Genomic DNA, 24,646 nt, shown 5'->3' with positions numbered 1-24,646 from the left:
CTACACGCAATACTCATCCTTTTCCTATGTGGAAAGTTGAGTGTTTATAAATATAGAATACCAATTTATGTAAAATAAGATGGAAATTATTCTTCTAGTTCAAAAGAGCTGAATCTTTAAAAAAGTAATACAGTTTTGACATACTACCAACTATAATTGTCCAATAGACCTACTAGGGCTTTGGAAGGCAGAGTTTCGCAACTTTTTCTTTTATTCAGCTTTATTATGCAGAATTAGAAATTGCTGTGATTTTTATTCAATTTGGGATCCCGATTAGAATAAGAACAGTGACAATTATGCCTTACAAAACATTGCATTATTACTCCATCATTGTGATATTGCTTCACATTGATTAAATATAGAGAAAAAAATAACATTGGAATTAAGGCAATAACCACATGTGCAAACCAAGCACAATACCCTGACACAGTCCTTAGTAAAAAAGCTCTTCTGGTTAGATGATGGTTGATATTGCTGCATGCAGGTCAATCACTGAAAGACAGGCTTCATTTCTTTAAAAAAATCCCTCCTACTGGCCCACGATGGCCAGAAGCAGCTTTCGGTAATCTCCACTTGTGTCACTTGCAATCATTGTGCCCAGGGTCTTCTGATACATCTGACTGAACATCTGTTTTATTTGTACAAGATCAATCTGCATGCAAGAGATGATATTTTTGATGTTAGAAAGCAGCTGTTAAAAGAAAACTGCTATTTATTAGGATTATTCTTTAATAATGAAAAGAAGCTAATTATAATCAAAGCGGGGGTGGGGGACACCAAGTGACCAATATTCGATAGCTATCATTCATACCACTGCTAGCATCACCCAGTGAAGGGAGGATTCACTGTTCTATAAAAATACTGAATAAGGGTGGTACCAGTTTCATCTATTATCCTCAAAATATTGGTCATTTAAAAACCATTAAAAAAATAAAACCATTTGATAAGATGGTTACTCTCAAAAACACAGAAAACAACAAGTGTTGGCAAGGGTATGGAGAAATTGGAACCCTTGTACAGTGCTGGTAGGAATGTAACAGTGCAGCTGCTGTAGAAAAAGGTTTGGTGATTCTTCAAAAAAATAAAATAGAACTACCCCACGATACAGCAGTTCCACTTCCAGGTCTATACACAAAAGTCAAAGCAAGGACTCAAGCAAATATTTGTACACCTGTGTTTACAATAGCCAAAAGGTGGAAGCAACCCTAGTGTCCACTGACAGATGAATAAACAGAAGAAATAATACAATGGAATATTATTCAGCCTTAAAAAGAAATTCTGACACATGCTACAACATGGATGAATCTTGAAAATGTTATGCTAAGTGAAAGAAGTCAGTCGCAAATGGGTAAATACTGTATGATTCCACTTATACAAGGTACCTAGAGTAGTCAAATTCATAGGAAGAGAAAGCAAAATGGCTGCAGGGGCTGGGGAGAAAGGAGAATGGTGAATTATTATATAAGGAGTATGAATTTTCAGTTTTACAAGGTGAAAAAGTTTTGGTGGTAATGGCTGTACAACAATGTGAATGTACTTAATTTAAGCCACTGGAATGCATACTTAAAATGGTTAAAATGTTAAGTTTGGTGTTGTGTATATTTTATTACGATTTAAAGGAGAGATCATGCTTAGAAAATTTAGGCCTAAGTACAAATACACAAAGTTTTTTAAAAACACCACATGATGGTTGTCTTTTTCAAAATGATTTACCTTCTCTACTGTAATTTAGTGGCATGTTTTCTTTCAAGTAAGAAGTAAGTCCAGTAAATATACAAAACCAAAGAAAGGAAAGCATTTAAGGTATATTTGAGGTATATTTAGGTAAAGAGAAAAAGATAAATTTTTAAAAATTATTTTATAATTAGAAGGCATGCTAAATTTCAAGAATTTTTATATCCAATAGGTTTAATCTTTCATACCATTTTTTACATTAGCAAAATAGAAACAGAAAGATAACATTTTCCAACTTGACATAAATCAGTATTCTCCACAGACTAAGTAGGAAAATCTCTTGGCACTGGCTACACTGGGACAGTGGTCTGTTTCACTAACCCAATCCTCTCTCAGGGCATGAGGAGAGTGAACACTGTGCTTTATACAGGCTCCACCAGCGGTGACAAAGGGAGCTCTTTCTTAATGTCATTCCTAATCACCAGCTGAGGAACTTTTAGGAAATCAACATTCAAAATCAAGTAAGATCAGGGGCATCTGGGTGGCGCAGTTGGTTAAGTGTCTGACTTTTAATTTCGACTCAGGTCATGATCTCAGGGTCCTGGGATAGAATCCTGCATGGGCTCACACTCAGCAGGGGGAATCTGCTCGAAGACGCTCTCCCTCTATCCCTCCCCCCTTGCATTCTCTCTCTTTCTCTCAAATAAAGAAGCCTTAAAAAAAAAAATCAAGTAAGATCAGACAAGAAAGCCTCACCTCACTTCGAGTGACCACAATCCTAACCAGGGTGGAGTCATCTGTGCCGGCACCTTTCATAGAATAGTAGAGCCTCTCAGCAAAGAAGGCAGGGCGGTTCAGGGCACATTGCACTGCAAGTTAGAGATACTTTACACGTGATGCCTTGACAAAGGTTTCCATGCCCCAGCTTCATTTATCACTTCTAGCCTGCCTTTGATCCTCATAATCCCCTCAGAAATCTTGATTTTTCTCAACATTCATCTATCTTTCTAGCTGCATCAGGCAGGCTACCTTTAATTCTAGAAGATTCCCTCTAGCCAATAAATCCCATTTTTTCTCCATAGATGCAATAGCTTAGATCCTTTACTTTTTTCCCCTTCAAGTAAGAAAATCTGTGACAACTGTGCCCTGGTAATATCTTACTTAAAAGAAATAATGACTGAAATCTGAATTCTAGACACCAAATATATCATTTGGCTGACAGAAGGGTAGGAGATACATTCTAGTATAAAAAGCAGACTTGAGCCAAAATTTGAGAATAATAAGCCTGACATTTTCTCTTAGGAAAATTAACTTAGCGAAGTCTCTTCCTGCAGATGGTAGAGATACACTAACTTTACATCATTTCTTTAGCTACAATTACTACAGTAATATCTGTAGGACACCCAATTGCTAATACCAATGTGTTCCTAATACTCTCTTTAGTCATATATTCTCCATGAGAATTAAATTTCCATTTCACTGGACATCTCAAAGAACACCGGAAACTTTTTTTTTTCCCCAAAAGGGAAAAGGGTCTCATTAGACTGAATATTTGAAAGGTGTTTTTTGAGGGGGCTCAGTCAATGGAGCGTGTGACTCTTGACCTCGGGGTTGTAAGTTCAAAACCCATGTTGGGTAGAGAGATTATAAATAAATAAACTTAAAAAAAAAAAAGGTGTTTTTGGGGTGCCTGGGTGGCTCAGTTAAGCATCTGCTTTCAGCTCAGGTCATGATCTCAGGGTCCTGGGATTGAGCCATGCATCAGGCTTCCTGCTCAGCAGGGAGTCTGCATCTCTCTCTCTCTCTCCCTCACTCCCCCAGCTCATGCTCTCTCAAATAAATAAAATCATTTAAAAAAAAAAACAACCAAGCGTTTTTTGGGAGCTCAAGCTTAGGGCTTTCCCATTCATTTCAATGGAAATGCTACATCTACTGTAATTCTTGCTTAATACTCATGAAGGGCATGCAGAATAAAGACCAAATAATTTCAAACAACCCTTTTTGATCACACCACCACCATTCATAGGGAACTGTATATAAAAACGTAGGATTCGCTCGGCCTCTGCCTAAGCAGATTCCCAGGAGGCTATATTAATTATCATCACTTAATGGAAACAACTATTCAAAGCCTCTTCATCTACAAACAAAACAAAGCAAAACATAAAAGTATCTTACAGATGGTCTTTAAACCACTTTCAACATTTCCAGAAAATTCACGGGCAACACTACTTAGCAAATCTCGATTAGCCACCTGCAAACAAAAAGTATAGGGGTTAAAATATTTGCACAACTTAAAACTGAAGCCAAATCGTCAAAAGAAAAGCTCATACCCTGGAATAAGCCTCCACTGTAGCTTTCAGCTGAGGAAAGCTTCTTGTGGCAAGAATCATGTTAAAGCAAGATTCATCTGTCCCTAGTCTCCCCTCACCAGCTTGATAGAGACGTTGAGCATCTTCCTGAGCCAACTGGTGGTTAACATTCTGGTTCTCATCACGATTTCCCTGCAAAAGAGGAAGGCAGGAACTGCAAAATGTGATACAAATACTAAAAAAAATTTTTTTTAACAATCTAGTCACTTTTGGACTTAAAGGGACAATTTATTGAAGATCAATGCATAAAGTTTGACATGAATATCTTCATTTCCAAAGAAGCTATACTAGTGTAACTAGTACTTTATTATACTGCCAACTTTGGACTTAATATTTGATCATGGTTTAATGAGGTTAAAATGGGAGGTTTTCAGGGCATTGAGGACAAAGTTAAGCCAGAAAAGTTGCCATTAAAAAATTTATGTATGTATATTTATATTTATACAACTCACCCCCTCCCCCAAAAAAGGAAAAGAAACATCTCTACTAGGAGATATAAACTACTACTCAAGTGAAGAAATTATAATTCTCATTAGCTGGGATTTAAGATCAATATGCGTTATACTGAGTTCCACTCTGTATTCATTCATGCAGCTAAAAGGAATAGAGCACTTGTTTTGTGTGAGGCTCTATTAGTCAGGGTTCTCCAGAGAAAGTGAACTGACAGGATGTGCTAGGTGGTAGGGACACAGGAAAGACAAGGTCCCTGCACTCAAAGGATTTAAGTCAAGGGAGGCAATATACAAAATGGAGGCTTCGTGAACCTCCTTTCCTTCAGCCAGGTGTAATCTTACATCATGTAAGTTTTATTTTGAATGTATACATACAAATGACACACGAGCTTCTTAGAAGAAGCTATAAATAACTCAAGTTCTGCTAGATTGCACCAATTTGTATACCAAACTCTTCCCTGGGAAGAAGGAGAAAGCCAGAGAGGAAGCTCCCTAAATAAAGCTTAGATGGGCATTTGGTTTCTCTCAAAAATAGAAACACAAACCCAAAATAAGGAAAGGCTGTCCTCTTGAGTCTCCGTGTCTGTCTGAGGGACAAAATGGAGAGGTGTTCCTTGAAGGGGAGATGCTGTATTCTGAAGACCACTGGGCACAAGAAATATCCAGAAACACATTCCAAATCTGAGGCTAAAGATAGCACATGAAAAGATGTTCAGGAAAAACTCCCCAGATGACTGCCTTTGGACTCAAACACACACCACCAGTCTCATTTTTCTGGGAAGCCATTCCTCTGCTCACTCCCTGAAAGAGGTCCCTTTACTTTGTAAATAGCTAGGCCTTGAGTTCTGCATAAAAAGACTCAGCATCTCATATAAAGTCATAATAATCATTCTTTAGTGTTAAATCTCTGTTCCTGCTTTTGTCTTCTTTTTGTTGTTGTTTTGATTTATTTAAATTTTTTATTATGTTATGTTAGTCACCATACAGTACATCCTGTTGTTGTTTTTAAATGCTAATCTACTCCCCTACTCTGTTATTCCATCGTAGGTAAATTCAATTTCTTTCCACCCATTTGCTTTCTTTTCTCATGTCCACATCCACTCACTCTGGTGCACCGTTTTCTGCAACTATCTCCCTTTGCTCTACTCTCACATCCCTGTGGACTATCCAGCCTTGTGTACTAGCAGGAAAGCCGTAACTCCTGATACTGCATGAGTGTTCTGGTCTTCTGCATCATCTCTTTCAAATAAACCCTCATCATCTCATTCTGTGTGTTCAGTATCATTCCAAATACTCTATTTGGAGAACTTTCTGTCACTTCTCCAGCACATTTGGGAAATCAGAATAAGGAAGGTACTAATCACAACATTTCTGTGAAGTCTGAGAAATGTTTCTGCATTTCTGGCTCTCCTCACACAGTTTTTACCCTATAGGAGTTCCATGGCAGTTCCACATATTTTCAGTTAATGGTCCAATTTAACTGACAGTACAATGCTAAGCTTAAAGTACAAGATTCATCCCCAGCCTAAAATATAGAACCTCAAGTTGATTTCTGATTCCATATAACTTTAAAGAGGTTAATTTCCAATTCCCTACAAAAGCCAGATTTGCAGAAATAAATCTCAATTGTGACTACAAAGAAATTTGTACAATGGATTCTGTGTTACTCCTCTTAAAGGTGGCAAGATCCCAAGAAGGCTAAATACTAATAGGAATAAAGAATGCTCCCTGGTCATAGAACGTGAAGAATGTTCCATCAGCATATATTTATGCTATACTCACCTGGCACATGGATACAAGTAAACGTTCAAAATGTCCTGATGTATCTGACCTAATATCCTTTTCAAGGTCTCGTCCAAATTCTGATTGATAACATCTGACAATTTCTCGGATTTCCTGATTTGTTCTTGTGCACAAAATTTCAATTAATACACGTTCCTGAGTTCCTGCTCCCTATGTGAAATGAAGAAAGGGAGAGTTATACAAAAGAAAAACAAGGGGCGCCTGGGTGGCACAGCGGTTAAGCGTCTGCCTTCAGCTCAGGGCGTGATCCCGGCGTTATGGGATCGAGCCCCACATCAGGCTCCTCTGCTCTGAGCCTGCTTCTTCCTCTCCCACTCCCCCTGCTTGTGTTCCCTCTCTCACTGGCTGTCTCTATCTCTGTTGAATAAATAAATAAAATCTTAAAAAAAAAAAAAGAAAAACAAAAACCACTGGAAGTAATTAAATCTTACTATTCCATCAAATACTTCTTTGGCCTCTGGATATGAAAAGCTCTATATATTCAAATAACAATGTATTGATTTAAGCTGTCACTGTAAATTCAAAACTGCCATAATTTGTGGGGTTTTACATTTGAAATAAGATAAGATATATGAAGTAAATGGCATACAATACCTTCATTGCATTCCGTAAACTCCAGGCATCATAGTATGTAGGTGGCATGAATAGGGCAAGGATCAGTTCTTCCATATTTCCACTTAACTCTGATTTAAGGTCTTTGATTAAATCCTGTTTAATTACAATACAAACTAAGTATGCATGCTCTCCAAATTTTGTTGCTTAAATTTTTTTAAGAAAAATATGGAAAAATGGAATTAAGTTGCTTTATGAAAACCTAAATTTCAAACTTGAATAGTATATACTAGAAACAAGTAAATTTATACATTTAAAATTTGTTTCACTCAAGCAAATTTTTTTTAATTTAAAAATCCATTAAGTAACATTGTGTGTTATTAGTTTCAGAGGTAGAGTTTAGTGATTCTTCAGGTGCATCTAACACCCAGTGCTCATTACATCAAGTGCCCTTCTTAATGCCCATCACCCAGTTACCCCATCCCCCTGCCCGACTCCTTCAGCAACCCTCAGTTTGTTTCCTATAGTTAAGAGTCTCTTATGGTTTGTCTCTCTCTCTGATTTCACCTTATTTTTCCTTCCCTTCTGCTCATCTATGTTGTTTTTTAAATTCCACATGTGAGTCAAATCATATATTTGTCTTTCTCTGACTGACTTACTTCGTTTAGCATAATACAACCTAGTTCCATCCATGTCGCTGCAAATGGCAAGCTGCAATCATTCTTTTTGATGGCCGAGTAATAGTCCATGGTGTATTTCCATATTTTGGCTATTATGGACATTGCTGCTATAAACATTAGGGGGCACATGCACCCCCTGGAATCCCTATGTTTGGATATCACTATATCCTCTGGATAAACATCTAGTAGTGCAATTGCCGGGTCATAGGGTAGCTGTATTTTTAACTTTCTGAGGAACTTCCATACTGTTTTCCAGAGTGGCTGTACCAGTTTGCATTCCCACCAACAGTGCAAGAGGGTTCCCCTTTCTCTGCATCCTCGCCAACATTACAAGCAGATATATTTATTTATTTCTTTTTGAAGATTTATTTATTTGAGAGAGAGAGAGAGAATGCACATTGAGTGGGGAGAGGGGCAGAAGGAGAGGAAAGAGAATCCTCAGCAGACTTCCCTGCTGAGCAAGAAGCCTGACACAGGGCTTAATTCCTGGACCCTGAGACCATGACCTGAGCCAAAGTCAAGAGTCAGTCATTTAACTGACTGAGCCATCCAGGCGCCCCTCAAGCAGATGTATTTTATTCACTCTACCAATAAACAATAATAATAAATTCCTACTCTAGTTTCACCACTGTACCAGGTACAGAGACAAATACATGAAATAAAGAATAATTAAGATTAACAAAATGATAAACAGATATTTGCTTTGCATAAAAACTGTCCTTGTTCTGTACAGAAGTAGGACTCATCATCGTGTTCTTATTTGGAAAGATACACATCTAAAAAGAGATAATAGAAGGCAGCCTGTAATCCAGCATCAGAAGAGTAAATGGCACATAAATAACCAGCAGAAAAAGTTGAAACAGGGGAAGTTAAACTGGGCTAGAGAACTCAGAGAAAGCTTCTAGTCTAGATCCTGAAGGGTATGTAAACATTAGCAGGCAAAGAGGAAGCAGAAAGAGATTTCAGGCAAGAAGGAGGAACACAAATGAGAAACAGAAACATGGCTCCCAGTCTTGGCTACGCAGTAAAATTTTCTGTGGAATTTTTCTTAACACACACACACACACACACACACACACACACACACACCCCACAACGACGTAGAGGACAAATACTCAGAGATTCTGCATGTGTTTTTAAATCTGAAAGGAGATTATGATGCTCAGCTAAGGTTGAGAATCACCAGTATGAGGCAAGAATGAGCAAAGCTTGTTTAATGAAGCGGTAAGATAACCAGCTTTGTTGGAGGGGAATGTTCTCATAGATTAGTGAGACAAGAGCTGTAATGATATGCTTGTGTTATTACCTTGAACACCAAGCTAAAGAATGTGGATTTGATTCTGCATGCTGGAAGGAGCCACTGGAAGCTTTCAGGCAAGAAAATGGCACTGAAATGACAACCACAGGCAGTATGGACTGTGACCATAAAGAGACTTTAGAGAAGAACATTTACCTATCAGAACACTCAGGTAAGAATAAAGGCTTGGATTTCAGGGGTGGATTTGAGATAGAAGACGTATTTTAAAGGAACCCTTTTACATATTAGATCAATGAGATATTGTCAGTAACTGGATGCTAGGACAAAGCAGTGCCTAACATATAGTAGGCACTGAGTAAGTACTCACAGCCTGATTGATAAAGAAGAATGTGGAATCAAGGACAACTCCACAACAAATGCTATTTGTATTAACTAATAGGAAGCCTAGAGAAAAGGTGGCTGAGAGTAAGAAAACACAGGCTGTGAATTTAGTTTTAATTCTAAACTGATACAGAAGAAATTCAAGACAGCATAGCACAGGCTAATATGAACTAAAGAGATTCAAACCAAGGAAAATACTTGTTAGAGAAATGAATCTGATGTTGAACCCTAAGGAAATCTAGAGTTGGTGTCGCTTCATCAGCTTTAAGACTAAAGAAGTGGACCTGGGCCAGGCAGAGAGAGTAAGGCAGAGTAGAATAAGTGAAGTGGGACAAACCAGTGAACCTCTACTCTCATTCTGAGAAAAGTAAATTGGATCCAGAGAATGTTAGGAAATTTTAGGATTCCTATCTAAATGGAAAAACAATGCTATCCAGCTCTCCCCTTGATATCTAAGAAGCAACAGCGCTTTTTAGCCACAGAATCTTGCTGGATTTTGTCACTGATCATCCATTCAGGAAATACTTATTAAGTGGCTATTTGTTATTATTCCTGTACTTGGAGCTGAAGATGCCCAGATGAACAGGACATGGTTTCCCTGAGGGGAGCTCATCATTGCAGGGAATAGGCAATGAGATCAGTTATGGCAGAGGTTTTACAAAATGAGACTGGACCACAGTGAAAGAAGGAGCAAAATTCTGCCCTGAGAATGAGAGAAACCTCACAGAGTAGCTGATTCAAGCTAAATCCTGAAGAAGCTGCTTGCCATGAAGAAAAAAAAAAAAAAGAGGAAAAGGTGTTCTAGGCCAAGAGAACAACGTATACCAAGCATAGAGGTATGAAAGACCATGACGTGTGCAGGGATGGCAAGAAGTTCCACGCATCATAATATAGGATATATTTAGAGGGAGGGAGGGGAGTGGAAGAGGAAGCCAAACGCCAAGAATAAGCAGGGGTTGTATAATAAGTCCTTGAATCCCACTGTAAAGAGAAGACTGAGAACCAAACTATTTCTCTATTATACTGTTTATCTATTTTATATATAAATTTATTATCAATTATGCTATTGTGGCCATAATCGGTTTTCTACTGAGCATCTCTCACATATCAGACAACATATGAGGTATGAGTAGGACTATGAGATCAAGGACTACTCCAGCATTAGAAAGGCTTTTAAGAGAAAGAGTGAACACACCGGTCCGGAGGTCTCTGAAACCTAGTTGTCTCTACTTTGCACCACCAACACTAATAAAAAGACAGTATCCAACCTGACATAAATGTAGAGTCTACAGGCCACTGTTTGTGGCCAGAAAAGAAAAAAAATATATATATATACCTTGCCATACATGGTCTTAAAAGCTGCTTTAATTTTTTGCCTCTGATCATTGGAACGGCTGGCCACAACGTCCACAATTGCCTGCTCGTCTGTCCCTGGAAGAACCATACATGTTTAAGTAAGGATGAATTAATTCTGTACTGGGTATTCTTTGAGGACATCTCTTAGATGCTTACAAGGTGCTTGGTGCCAGATTAAATTGAGTTATGTGCACCGGTGGACACACAAACTTGATTTATAATGTAAAGTTTATTTTTACTTTAGATTCAATCACTTGAAATTGTAAATAAGATTAAAAACCTGTTTTCCTTACCAAAACCCTTCATTGCTTTCCGAAGAATTTCTGCATCTCTCATGGCATCAAAGTGGGCAGCTGGTTGGATTGTTCCTTGAGCTCCCTGAGTCACTGTGGCAGGCTGAAACAAGAGGCATAAAATCCAACTCAGTTATTGTGCTAATCGTTACATAATATAAAAATACATCAGGGGCGCCTAGGTGGCTCAGTCAGTTAAGTGCCTGCCTTTAGCTCAGGTAATGATCCCAGAGTCCCAGGATCGAGCCCCACATCAGGCTCCCTGCTCTGTGGGAAGTCTGCTTCTCCCTCTCCCTCTTGCCCTGCTGTCTCTCTTGCTTGCTCTAAAATAAATAAAATTTAAAAATAAATAAAATAAAAATACGTCAAATCATCATGTTGTACCCCCAAAACTAATACGATGTTACATGTCACTTATATCTCAATAAAACTGGGGAAAAAAGAAACATGAAAAAATATTCAACTTCTTTAGTAAAAGAAATGTAAATTTTTTAAAAAGTCAGGATTCTCTGCTGACAAGAAGACAACTTAAGATTTCTCCAGTCATCACTCTTAGGCAAGGAGGCCATGTTTAAGTTTTAGGACAAAGGATATAAGAATTTTATTATGAAGGCTCATTTTGGAACAGGCAAGAAAGACCAATCCTCTTCCTGCCAAAAGACAGCTAAATGCCAAACTTTCAGGAGATAAAGTCAGGCCTGTGAAACTTGTCACAATCTTCCTATGTCTTGATTTCCGTCTTAGTAGAACAGAAGGAAAGAAAAAAAAGATTGGTTCCTGGATAGTGTGAGATGAGTAGCAGTGCTTGATTTAAAGACAATAATATAATAAGGGTTTTAGTTAGGTAGACCTTGAGCTGCCCAATGAGGTTTCAAACAAGCAATATAATATCATTTTTTTAAAAGATTTATTTGAGAGAGAAAGAGCACATAAGCAAGGGGGAGGGACAGAGGGAGAAGCAGGCTCACTGCGGAGCAGGGAGCCCAATGCGGGGCTCCATCCCAGGACCCTGGGATCATGACCCGAGCCGAAGGCAGACGCTTAACCAACTGAGCAAGCCAGGAGCCCCCTATGTACAATTTTTCTAATTTTTTTAAAGTCTGAAATTATTTCAAAATTTAAAAAATTTAAAAATACACAGCTAGAAAACAATTCAATAGTCTTCTTAAATTATTCAAATCAGGGCTTAAGAGAGATGGGATGAATGAAGTGAAATGATAATCTACCACAGTTTCTTAAAACTAAATTTTAATAATATATTTTATTTAACCCCTTATCTTTAAAATATCATTTAAAGATGCATTCAACATGATTGCAAAATATAAAATGACAATAGCTTTTTAGGCAACTGAAACTGCATTTAAAGTTATACTCTTTTTTTTTTTTTTTAAAGATTTTATTTATTTATTTGACAGAGACAGAGACAGCCAGCGAGAGAGGGAACACAAGCAGGGGGAGTGGGAGAGGAAGAAGCAGGCTTATAGTGGAGGAGCCTGATGTGGGGCTCGATCCCAGAACGCCAGGATCACGCCCTGAGACAAAGGCAGACACTTAACCGCTGTGCCACCCAGGCGCCCCTAAAGTTATACTCTTGAATACAGCAATATGCCAGCAACTGCAGGAGCAAAGTAAATGGGAAGAAAGGGAACAGACCATATTTTAGCAAACATTTTGGGGTCAATAACTTCTCCCACTTACCTATATTCTCACACCAACATTTTCTTCTAACAACCATCCTGCACTATGAAATTATTTATTTGTTTGACAGAGAGAAAGACAGCCAGTGAGAGAGGGAACACAAGCAGGGGGAATGGGAGAGGAAGAAGCAGGCTCCCAGCAGAGCAGGGAGCCCGATACGGGGCTTGATCCCATGACCCTGGCATCACGCCCGGAGCCAAAGGCAGACACTTAACAACTGAGCCACCCAGGCGCCCCAGCACTATGAAGTTTCTAAGCCAGGAATATAAGCAGGGAACTAACAAACATTTGTATAGTAGTTTTAAGAAAAAACTAAAACCATTCTCAGCTGCAAATAGTCAAGTATAAATTTTTTTTTTCAACATAAGCCTTTACATGATGAGCCTTATGGTATCAAGAAACTGAGAAAGTTTCCTTTGCTGTAAGCACCTTCACTAAAATCCTAAGTAGGGCAAAAAGTCTTGTTTATAATACACTGGACTAGGCAGTAAGAAACTAAGCCTCAACATGTTCTATTTGATGATTCTCATTTTCTGTTATCCTCTTCTTTCTTAAAAAACAAAAACCGGGGTGCCTGGGTGATGCAGTCAGTTAAGCATCTGACTCTTGGTTTTGTCTCAGGTGGTCATCTCAGGGTTGTGAGACTGAGCACGGAGTCCACTTGAATTTCTCCCTCCCTTTCCCGCTGCCCCTATCCCTCACTGCGGGGGCTCGCTCTCTAATAAACGGGGTGCCTGGGTTGCGTGGTCGGTTAAGTGTCCAACTCTTGGTTTGACTCAGGTCGTGATCTTGGGGTCATGAGATCAAGCCCCAGGTCAGGCTCCCCGCTCAGCAGGGAATCTGCTTAAGACTCTCTTTCCCACTCCCCACTACATGTACGTGTGTGTGTGCGCGCGCGTGTGCTCTCTAAAATAAATAAATCTTAAAAAAAAAATAAGTCTTTAAAAAAATTTCCATTTTTCATCTGTAGGAAAAAATGGATTTGTTTTCTTCTATGTTGAAAGTCTACATTTGAAGTGAATCTTCATCAAAAATACTATCCTCCAGCCATTATACTGAATTAAAGGAAATCAGGGTCTATGTTCTAGAGGTCAAAACTCAAACCAGGGAAAATTTCTCAGCACAAAAAAGCCCACACTATCTGCAACCAAAAGTTCCACCCGTTGACACTTATTTGATGCCAACCTTCCTGCTGAGAAACCAAAATTGGATCAGTCAGGAAAGGTCACCTGGCCCAAATAATTAAGACAGAAATTTTCATCTTCCTAAACACACACACATACCCTCTACCAGAGGGCTTCCAGTGACAGGGAGCTCTCTCTTCACAAGGTAGCCTGTTCCACTTCCATGTAAAAGATTTTCCAAAATCTACCACTCTGTAAACTTCCACCTACTGGTTTTAGACCTATCTTAGAGTAGTAACTGTTACACATGAGTTGCATGTGTATGTGTGGCTCATTTTCAGTGGTTTTTTGTTGTTGTTTTTTTTAAAGATTTATTTATTAATTTGACAGAGATAGAGACAGCCAGCGAGAGAGGGAACACAAGCAGGGGGAGTGGGAGAAGACGAAGCAGGCTCCCAGCGGAGCAGGGAGCCCGATGCGGGGCTCGATGCCAGGACTCGGGGATCACGCCCTGAGCCGAAGGCAGACGCTTAATGACTAAGCCACCCAGGCGCCCCATTTTCAGTGTTTTATGTTTGAAAATATTTTATATTCAGTCATAAAATGCTTCTAAAACTATGTGCATGCTTAAGCTAAAATAAAATAAAAATTATTAAAATAGTCACAAATTTATAATATGATTAACAATCAACTTCAACAATAAAAAAAAGGATTGAAAGCAATTCTCTACGTGTTTTGGAGGAGTATCATTTATAGTATCAGCAAAGCAGCATTGAGTAACAGGGAGACCACTGGTCTGGGAGTCAGAAGAGCTAGATCTAGTCTTATCTTTGTCTTTCACTAGCAGTGTGGCCCTGGACAAGTTTCTTAATCTCTCTGGAGCTCAAATTCCTCAAATCAAAAAAGTAAGCCAGAAAACAGCCAGAGTGTTTCTCTTCCAACACTGTACTCCCTCTCCCATCCCAGCTCTAAAACAGCTTGGAAATGATAGATCTTTATGAATAAACAGTATGGAAATAAATAAGAAAATCAAGATAAAGATAAGCATGAAAATATACTGCTTGTGTTCCTGGTAACTTGCATAGGATATAAAAGAATTAACAAGGCAATTAAAAATAAAACAATATTAAAATAAAGGGCTATACAGAGATGGGGCAAAGATTTGCTATATGGGAGACCTTCCAGGGCTATTGAGAAATCAATTCAACAAACATTAATTTGCTATCACGGTTAAAGCCTTGTCAAGCACTACAGGGACATAAAGATAAAACAGATACAGTTGAGCCCTCAAGGAAGTTGTGAGAGACAAACACACGAGAAATCAGAAAGTAATGAAGGCACATATAGGGGACCTAGCAACTAGTAAACATTAGAAAACCTTACTCACTTCACTGTTATAATCCAAGGAAACAGGAGAGAAAACAGGATAGGAAGGAAAGGAGTCTGTACTGATCTGAAAAAAGAGTAGAATGTTATAAAGGTAAAAACAGAAAACAAATCCACACTTTCTCAAACACTGCCAGAAATACCAATTACTCAGTCACCCAAGTTCATAGTTTTAACTGTCAGTGAGGGAAGAAAAAGAAAACCAATGCCAAGAACCCAACTGAATCTCTATGAAACAGTTATGAGTATCATCACCTGTGAGAAGGGATCTATGCTTGTCTTATTATCAGGACACACTTAAAAGCAGATGGACCAAAGAGAGCATCAAGTCTACCAGAAGCAAAGATTAGAATCTTAAGTGACTGTCACAGACCATCTCCTCTGTTTCATGGAAATGTCTAATATCAGCAAAGGAGTGGTGCCCTACTTTGGCATTATCCAATTAAATTGGATGAAATATAAAAATAGGAGCAGAAATACCTGACTTGGATAAGGAGCTTGTCCTCCAGGATACTGAGAAGGCATCTGTCCTCCAGGAAAGCCACCTACACATTAAAAAAATATAGTAAACAGGTCTTATAAGATTTAATTTTTCAAAACAGCAGTGACTATTATGAATATGGAAACATACGAGAACATTCACACCATGTTATTCACTAGGATAAACTTTTTAATATTATAATTCACTGAAATGAAAACCAACTCTGGTCATAAGAACCTTTTAAAATATTTCATGTTCTACACAATTTAAGAAATAATACCTTTTTTCCCTTTAAACCCTCAAACAAAATTCTGATTCCATCTGGAAAGGATCTCAGGACATAGTTCTGAGGGTTCAGGAGTGGTATAGGAGTGAGCAGAGAAGCTCCTAAAGGTTTTGATTTTTTGGCTTTGGAACAGATTTTTTTGTAATTGAAAAAGTGGGTCCTTACTTCCATCTTACTGATTAAACTTTTCCATCAAATTAGCCCATTTCATGAAACCCTGTATTTAAAATTATTCATACAAGTACTTAGAATGAAGTTTAACTGAAGGCTATCCCAAACATAAACTAAGTTCTCTCAATGCCAACTGAAAAATTTTAAATAGCACACTATTGTTTTTCTCTGGATAGTTGGTACCTACCAGGTAATGGGATCTGTGCTGGGCCACCACCATAAGACTGTGAGGGGGGCTGTGGATAGCCAGAAAAGCCTGCTCCCCCCGGTGGGGCTCCAAACCCTTGACCTGGAGGAACTAGAAATAAAAGAATAAATATAGTGACAGTTCTTATGATTGAAGAGTAAACTTTAGGAAAATATCTACTAAGAACAGTGGAAAAAATAGGCTATTAATACTATAACAGCAGTCTCTTTTGGTCTACATTCAACTTATCAATTTCTTCTCCATTACAAAATTTTTACTTCATTTGCCTGCCTAACTGACTTAGAATACAAAAGTGCTAAGCTTTTTTACCTTTGAACAAAGCCGTCTTAAAGATCACAATCATGCTAACTGAAATATCTTAATTAGTTCTTAAGATCACAATTAATCAACAGGACGCCTGGGTGGCTCAGTCAGTTAAGCGTCTGCCTTCAGCTCAGGTCATGATGCCACGGTCCTGGGATTGAGTCCTCCATCGGGCTCCTTGCTCAGCAGGGAGTCTGCTTTTCCCTCTGCCTGCCACTCCCCCTGCTTGTTCTCTCTCTCTCTCTCTCTCAGACAAATAAATAAATAAAATCTTAAAAAAAAAAAAAAAAACCAAACTGTTATATATTGGTCCTTTATTACCATGAGATTTATTCTTTTTCACAACAGAATTTTTAAGACTGTTCCCTGCTTTTATGCTCCCTAAGAACCTTTATCCTTCTATCTTGCCAGACAGGTTCTTACTGTCTTTGGTAGAGAGCAGGCTAAGAGCATCTCTGACCTCATACAAAACAAGCAAGAATGAAGAGGATTTAAAAAAAGGAAAAAGTGGTACGGCAATCCCAAATCATCACTAATGCCACAACCCATTACTCACCTCCTGGATAGGATGGAGCGGCCCCTGCTGGTGAAGCACCAGGATAGCCTCCTGGGACTGGGTAACCTCCAGGGGCAGGGTAGCCTCCAGCTCCTGGGTAGCCGCTTGGGGCTGGTGGGTAGGCACCTCCTCCCACTGGAGGAAAGCCGCTAGGATAAGGATATTGACCCGGAGGGGGAAAAGATGACTCCTGACCTGCAGGCTGAAAAACGAGAAAATTTTTCAAATTAATGTGATCACATAGAAATATGACCCACCTAAAAAAAGAAACAGATAACTGTTAAGGTCTAGATTTTCTCTTACATATTAAAAATCCCATTAAAAGTCTTGGTATCTTATACTAGTTTACCAGTATACTAGTTTGTCAGAACACTTGCTTGTCAGAACTCAGTTAAATTTAATTCTACCTGTGATGGGCAAGAGGGATCTGTTTCTCTATTTGGGAGTAAGAACTAGACTCTTTACAAACCTCAAGGCTTCAAGAAAAACTAACAAAGCTCATTAGTTCCTTTGTTTTTCTAGCACCTGGAAATATGAGAAAGATACAGCTCTCTACCCTAAAGAGAAGAATTCATAGCTCTCTTGCAACACACCTGAACCTGCTGAATAAGAAAAAAAAAGAAAAAAGTGACCTGAGTCATACATGGGGTGTGACATTTTGGAGCCTAGTTCAGACTAGACAATGTCTAAGAGTGGCAGAGATTGTTACATGCTCACTAAACTTTCTCCTCTGGCCATAAAGCTAGACTACCTTTCCCAGGCCCCCTAGCAGTTAAGTAGAACCATATGACTGAGTACTGGTGAATGAATAAAGATAGAAGTGATGTACACCACTTCCAGCCTGGCCCCTAAAAACCTCCTGTGCAATCTTCTATACTCTCTCGTCCTCTTTTCCTTCATCTGCCAGGTGGAAGCAGAGCATCCAGTGGAGGACTCCAAGGCACTACAGGATGGTAGAGCCAACATGGAAAGAGCCTGGGAACCCGAAAGACTACAAGGAATAAAGCCTCCTTGATTCCTCCCACCCTTCCACCTTCCCGCCACTGACTTCTAGGAACTAAAGTGAGCAAGAAATGAGTCTGTATTGTGTAAAGTCACTTAGATGTTAGGGCTGTCTGTTTCAGAAATTAGCCCACACTGACAAAATGGTAGCCAGAGTCCAGTTCAGTATATAGGGGCCTGGGAACATATTCATAATTCTCAACACTCCTATGATAAATTCAGGAGAGCTATATATTCATTTTACATAGGGATACACATTATCATTAACCTGCATAGGCCTCTCTTTGTATTCTCCCAGAGTTAGAAAGACTTACACATTCATGAGTATAAAATTGAAATGGGTAATTCTTAAATGTCTCAGCTATGAGTTTAGTCCTCATAGTCCAGACATCAAAAAGGCAGAACCTAGTAGCACATTAATAAAATGAAATAAAAAAATTAATAAAATGAACTTCAAATACTAAAAGTCTCAGAACTATAAATCCAGGGACCTTTAATCCACTGCAACTTGTTATCTCAAAGTCAAGCCCTTCTTAATTATTTTAAACCTTCTAACACAAAGTTTAAAAACCAGTGAACTCATGGGATAGATTTAGCTTACATCCATGTTTTATTGGCTCATATAACACTTAACATTAAAAAAAATTAATCTCCCAATTTAAAGAAATGGGGCAATTTCACATCAAATCCACATTTCTGGCTTTACTTGAAGAAATGTATCAGCAACACTGAGTCTGCCTCCCAGCATGGCTATATCGGGCTACAGTGAGTAGCTGCTGGCTTTCCATACGTGAGGCAAGTGCCCTCTCATTCCTCCATAATACCTGCCTTAACGCACTTATTCTACCTCTGGGCAACTGAGTTTATGACCCCTCCTCTGGCATACCTGTAAGATCTGTCATGGGCTAGCCCTATACAATGCCTGTTCCAAGTATACAAACTGTTTTACTCTTATAAGTGGCAATACTTACAGGATATCCAGGGAAAGGTGGGTAGCCTGTTGGGGGATAGCCTGGGTATGACATTCTGTAACAATAAAAAAAGTCCTTGTAATTTTTTATAAGGGTTAAGTCCTTTGAAGATATATATTGTCATAGGGTTTTATACAAAATATATCTTCTTTCAAAAGAGTCTGTCAGGCATTCAACAGTTGGATATTAGAGGTTTACAAGAAAAGTTTATAAAATGCTTCTTCATTTCACCATTCACACCAACGGAGTCAGTATAGCATAGTAAATGTTCCAACTTCATTCTCCTCATACCATATAATTTGTCATATCTGAATACTACCAGTACTATTTGTGGAATACTACCAGTACTATTATTTATGGAGTATTTATGGAGTATCTTTTAAGCCAATTAATTTTTCACTTAAATTTATTTTATGTCTACTTTATATCACTTCTCTAAATGGAAAACTTATGATAGTTTCTTGAGAAGGTAATATTAAAATGAACATGTAAATATTAAAATAAAGGCTTTTCAGGTGCCACAGATATCCCCTGATTTGGTGATGTAACATTATGGGAAACAATGGTTAAGAGTTAACATTCTGTAGTCACACATACATTTTTATAAACTTCTGATTAAGTTTCAAACTTAATCAAAAGTAAAGTTAATAGTATAAGAAACCCCACAGACTCAACACTCAGCTGCAGTAATTACTAATTCATGTCTTTTTTTTTTTTTTTTTTATTCCAGTACTCTCATTTATTCCCTACCACACTGGATTATTCTGAAGTAAATCCCAGACATTCTAGCATTTTAACCTATACATACAGGTATACATACCTGCAAACCTAACTTTTTTTAATTAACAAGGCTGTTTTTAAAATAAAACCATAATATCATCAATGTGTCAGTGTTCCAATTTCTATGGTCTTTTAAGGATTTTCATTTTTATTTTGTACTTATTTATTATGGAAAATTCAAAGATTTTATTTTTATTTTTTATTTTTTAAAGATTTTATTTATTTATTTGACAGAGAGAGACAGGCAGTGAGAGAGGGAACACAAGCCAGGGGAGTGGGAGAGGAAGAAGCAGGCTCCTAGCGGAGGAGCCTGATGTGGGGCTCAATCCCAGAACGCCAGGATCACGCCCTGAGCCAAAGGCAGATGCTTAACGACTGCACCACACAGGTGCCCTGGAAAATTCTCAGATTTTAGAACAGTGTTAGATTGAACTACATGGCATTACTGAAATTCATTTGTTTTAACATGCAAATTTCTTGTGGTTCAACCTGATATAATGAATGTTCATATAACCTTCATGTTCAGTTTCAACAATTATCAAGTTACAGTTACTTCTATTTCATTTGTACCCTTCCCTAGATTATTATTATTTTTCAAAGATTTGAGAAAGAGAGCATGGGGGGTGGGGGTAAAGGGAGAGGGACAAGTGGATTCCCCACTGAGGGCAGAGCCCACCGTGGGTCTTGATCCCAGGACTCTGAGATCATGACCTGAGCCAAAGTCAGCCACTTAAACGACTGAGCCACCCAGGAGCCCCTTCCCTAGATCATTTTAAAACAAATACCCAGACATCATATCCCTTTACTCATAAATATGTCAATATAGTATCTGTAAAAAGAGGGCTCTTTTCAGCCATAGTTATTTATCAACATTGTACCTTAATTTAATTTCCTAATATCAAATATCCAGTCAGTGTTCAAATTTTCCCAAATGTCTCAAAATAATTTTTACAGTTTGGTTGTTCAAATCAGTATACAAATAAGGTCCATATAGTCTAGTCAGTTGGCATGTCTCTTAAATCTCTTTTAAAAGCCTCACCCCTATTTTTTTCCATGCAGCTTATTTGTTGAAGGAACCAGTTTGTCCTAAAATCTCCCTCTATTTGAATTCTGCCAATTGAATCTCCATGATAATCTTTAACAGTTATATACTATAAATTTGTAGTCAGATCTAGAAGCTTGATCAGATTACTTTTTTGGCACAAACACTCAAAAATATTGTTTCTATCAGGAAACACATAAATGATCAGCCGTCTCTTTTTGTGGCTGATAATCAATGCCTAGATCTAATTCTATCATTTTTTCTTCATTTATTATCTGGAATCTTTGAGAAATCTTTTTCAACTATATGGTTTTCCTGAAGTACAATCTATATTGAGGGGTGCCTGGGTAGTTAATTTGATTAAATATCTGACTCTTGATTTCAGCTCAGGTCATGATCTCAGGGTTGTGAGACTGAGCCCTGCATTGAGCTCTGCTTTGGGCATGGAGCCTGCTTAAGATTCTTTCTCTCCCTCTCTTAAAAAAAAAAAAAGAATAATCAATTCAAAGTTATTTTCTTCAAAAGGAGCTCATTTCTATTTGGAAATGCAAACAATAACTGAATATCTGATAAGAAATTATTACATCTTTAGGTGTCACATTGGTAGTATGATTTTTGTGAAGCATCTGATCTTTTAGATACACACTAAATATATATAAAATGTTATAATGTCCGGGAATCACTTCAAAATAATATGAAAGGGTTGGGCAGGAGTACAGATGAAACTAGATCATCATGAGTTGATTATTTATGCTGGGTGACAAGTACACGGGTATTAAATACACTCTTCTGTCCACTCTTGCATGTTTAAATTTTTCCATAATAAAGTTTTTTTTTTTTTTTTTTTTTTTAAAGACAGAGCATACAAACCATAAGAGACTCTTAATCATAGGAAGGAAACAAACTAAGGATTGCTAGAGGGGAGGAGGGTGGGAGCATAGGGTAACTGGGTGATGGACATTAAGGAGGGCATGGGACAGAATGTACACTGGATGTTATGTAAGACTAATGAATCACTGAACTCTACCTCTGAAACTACTGATCTATGTTAATTAATTGAATTTAAATTAATGAATAAAAGACAGCTCATGTAAAACAAATGCAGCCAGTGTGAACCAAAACCCATAAACATATACATATATATGTATGTGTGTAAATGCCTCTTGCATTTGAAGAAAACGTTACTAACCTAAAACAAATGCAAATAAACAGGCAAAAAACATTCAAAATGATACCCTTTCATAGCATTACCATATCTAAAAAACTATTGGTGATCAGATATAATCTACCTGGCAAATATATCTATATAAAGTCAAATAATCATATTTAGCACCTACCATAAAACACTGTACTAAGATTGGAAAGTAACTGGATTATCAAAGGTTTAAACTGTTTTAAAAGGTGATGGATACATTGGCAGGGAAGTTGAACATCAGCATGTGCGAGGCAAAGGTGGGATATATCATTTTAAGATGGGCAATCATCAAAAGAATGAGGAGTATATTAAGATAGAAGCCAGCTAGGAGGCCTTCAATATTGGTGTAGAATTAAATACTCATCCCTCCCCACCAGATCACTCTTAATATCCCATATCTAACCAAGAAACAGACTCTTAACTAGAGAACAAAGTGATGGTTACTGTGGCGGGGGGGGGGTGTTAAACAGGTGATGGATATTGAGGATGGCACTTGTGATGAGCACAGGGTGTTGTGATGAATCACTAAATTCTACACCTGAAACTAATATTGTAATGTATGTTGACTGGTCGGGATTTGAACAAAAACTTTGGGGGAAAAAAATCCCGTATCTGTTACTAGTACCACTCATTACCTATTGTTAAGTACAGTAAATAACCCAATGTTTCCCTTTTTCCTTTTTATAATGCCTCTCCTACTCCTCCTGTAATTTCTATTCTCATGGCTGTATCCTTAGACCAGGTTTTCATCACTTAACGCCTATTTTACTAAAATTACTTTTCTATTTATGTCCTTGCATATACTCTCACACTTACAATTTTCCTGAAATGTTCCTCTTTCAGCATACCACTCTTCAGGTCAAAACTCCTCAAAGACTGCTGCTGGAGTATCAAATGGAAATTTATAGGCCTGACATTCAGGTCTCCTTAGTACTGGCTCCAATTTATCTATTCACTTTATCTTTTACCAATAGCTAACCTCCAATGTGAAATCTCTACCACTTGAACCATTCCCAGCATGCCTTTACTTCAGCCACTGTTATTAACTGACTTGGCCCTCACACCTGGGCTCACTCACCTTCCCTGACTTACCAAGCTCAAATCTTCTCTCTCCCTTCTTTGAACAACATATTAAATAAAACAGTACTTCAACTGTAATGTGTATGTGAATCACTTGGGGATCTTGCTAAAAATGCAAACTCTGCTTCAGTAGTTCTGAGATGTGGCATGAGATTCTTCATGTCTACCTAGGCTTCCAGGTGATGCTGATGTTGCTAGTCTGAATATTTTTTTTTAACTCATATGAGCCATCTCTAACTCATATTAAGTGGGGGGAAAAAAAGGCAAGGTGAAAACTGTATAAACTGCCAACTATAAGCGTAGAAAATACATTTATCTGCTTCTATGTGTAAGAGACTATCTCTGAAAGTATTCTCAAAAAGGTAGAAACTAGTAGCTGCCTCCACAGAGGCCAGCTGAGGCGTAATGAGAAGGAAACAATTTTCAAAGTACTTTTGGCCCTTTTAGAGTTGTGCATGTATCATCTATTCAGAAGGTAGATTTAAAAATCTTTTACAAAAAACTAAAATCCCAGGGTGACTCAACAAATTACTCATTCTGCCCAAGGAATAAAACTATACTGGTAAACAAGAGCTTTTATTTCGTTTTTAACATTCTCCATCAGCAACTACTTTTAAAAGACTAGAAATCATTCTTGCTTCTCCAAACCATCTCCACCCAGTGAGTCAGCTACTAAAAGGGGTGGGTCTCACTACAGGAGTCTCAAGATGGCAGGAAGCCCAGGAACACAAGAGGCAGCTGTTGCATATTTATGAAACAAATAGGAAACAGGAAAGGCAAATGAAGATGGCCAACAGGAGCTACTACAATTTTCCAAAACTTGCCTCTTGGTGGGGAAGTACGATTTAAATCAGTCGGCAAGAGCCAGCCATGACTTCTGGGACAGGGTAGGCAGCCATCACCAGTGAGTACTGAAAAGCAGCTTAAATTTGGAGTGGCCAAAATTCTCTCTTCTACCTGCCATCTAGTGCTTGAAACTCCTTCCCTGCCCAAGAGGTAATTCATCATGCTCTAATTAGGACAGACTATCAGATCAGCTCCCTATTAGATAGAAGATACTAGGGAGTTTAAAGGCAGTTGGCACTTTTTCATTTCTGTCACTTTTATGGTGGACATCAGCCACCTCCAGCTGTATAGGTAGTGTTCGCTCAGGACGGACGGCCTGATACCAGCACACATCTGCTGCTGTTCAGGGAACAGGAATCAAATCTGGAATGTTATTTCCTAGTTTCCAAGAACTATAAACTTGAGGCAATGTACAATTTTAGGCTTAGGCATTCTGTTCCTGGCTTAGTGAAGCACGGGACAAATTTCCCAAAATTTGCTGTGTCACCGGAAAACCTAGTCACCAGCCAGACGGCTTTCGTTGCTCCTTGCTGGTTTCCCTATTCAGCCTTCCTTGAGGTCACTTTAGCAGGGCCATCCTCTGGCCTCAGTCCCCACACCTGTGGTCCACCTGCCTGCGCGCGGGGTGTCACTGCTCCCTCGGATCTCCGGACAGCGGAGTGGCACACAGGCCGGACAGCGGAGTGGCACACAGGCCGG

At 38.4% G+C, this 24,646-nt stretch overlaps 1 protein-coding gene across 3 annotated transcripts in view; it reads right to left on the bottom strand.

Moving 5' to 3' along the window:
* Positions 1-202: 202 nt before the first annotated feature.
* The window catches only part of ANXA7 (annexin A7), a 24,897-nt gene continuing 453 nt past the window's right edge, over positions 203-24,646 (bottom strand). For 2 of the 3 annotated variants that reach the window (XM_008696042.2, XM_040624612.1), the window contains exons 2-14: positions 19,005-19,059; positions 17,032-17,233; positions 16,152-16,262; positions 15,507-15,571; positions 15,028-15,093; positions 10,819-10,921; positions 10,506-10,600; positions 6,893-7,006; positions 6,278-6,448; positions 4,005-4,175; positions 3,850-3,925; positions 2,431-2,543; positions 203-652 (exon numbers count right to left, since the gene is read on the bottom strand). In XM_008696042.2, the coding sequence (XP_008694264.1) occupies positions 530-652; positions 2,431-2,543; positions 3,850-3,925; positions 4,005-4,175; positions 6,278-6,448; positions 6,893-7,006; positions 10,506-10,600; positions 10,819-10,921; positions 15,028-15,093; positions 15,507-15,571; positions 16,152-16,262; positions 17,032-17,233; positions 19,005-19,058 (1,464 nt within the window). In that variant the 5' untranslated portion in view covers position 19,059 and the 3' untranslated portion in view covers positions 203-529. The remainder of the gene's footprint in view (positions 653-2,430; positions 2,544-3,849; positions 3,926-4,004; positions 4,176-6,277; positions 6,449-6,892; positions 7,007-10,505; positions 10,601-10,818; positions 10,922-15,027; positions 15,094-15,506; positions 15,572-16,151; positions 16,263-17,031; positions 17,234-19,004; positions 19,060-24,646) is intronic. The other variant, XM_008696044.2, reaches the window with a different exon arrangement.

The sequence above is a fragment of the Ursus maritimus genome, unplaced genomic scaffold, assembly GCF_017311325.1.
Source record: "Ursus maritimus isolate PB19 unplaced genomic scaffold, ASM1731132v1 scaffold_7, whole genome shotgun sequence".
Classification (NCBI taxonomy): domain Eukaryota; kingdom Metazoa; phylum Chordata; class Mammalia; order Carnivora; family Ursidae; genus Ursus; species Ursus maritimus.
The sequence above is the reverse complement of the archived record's forward strand: the minus strand, read 5'-3'. Positions and strand labels throughout refer to the sequence as shown.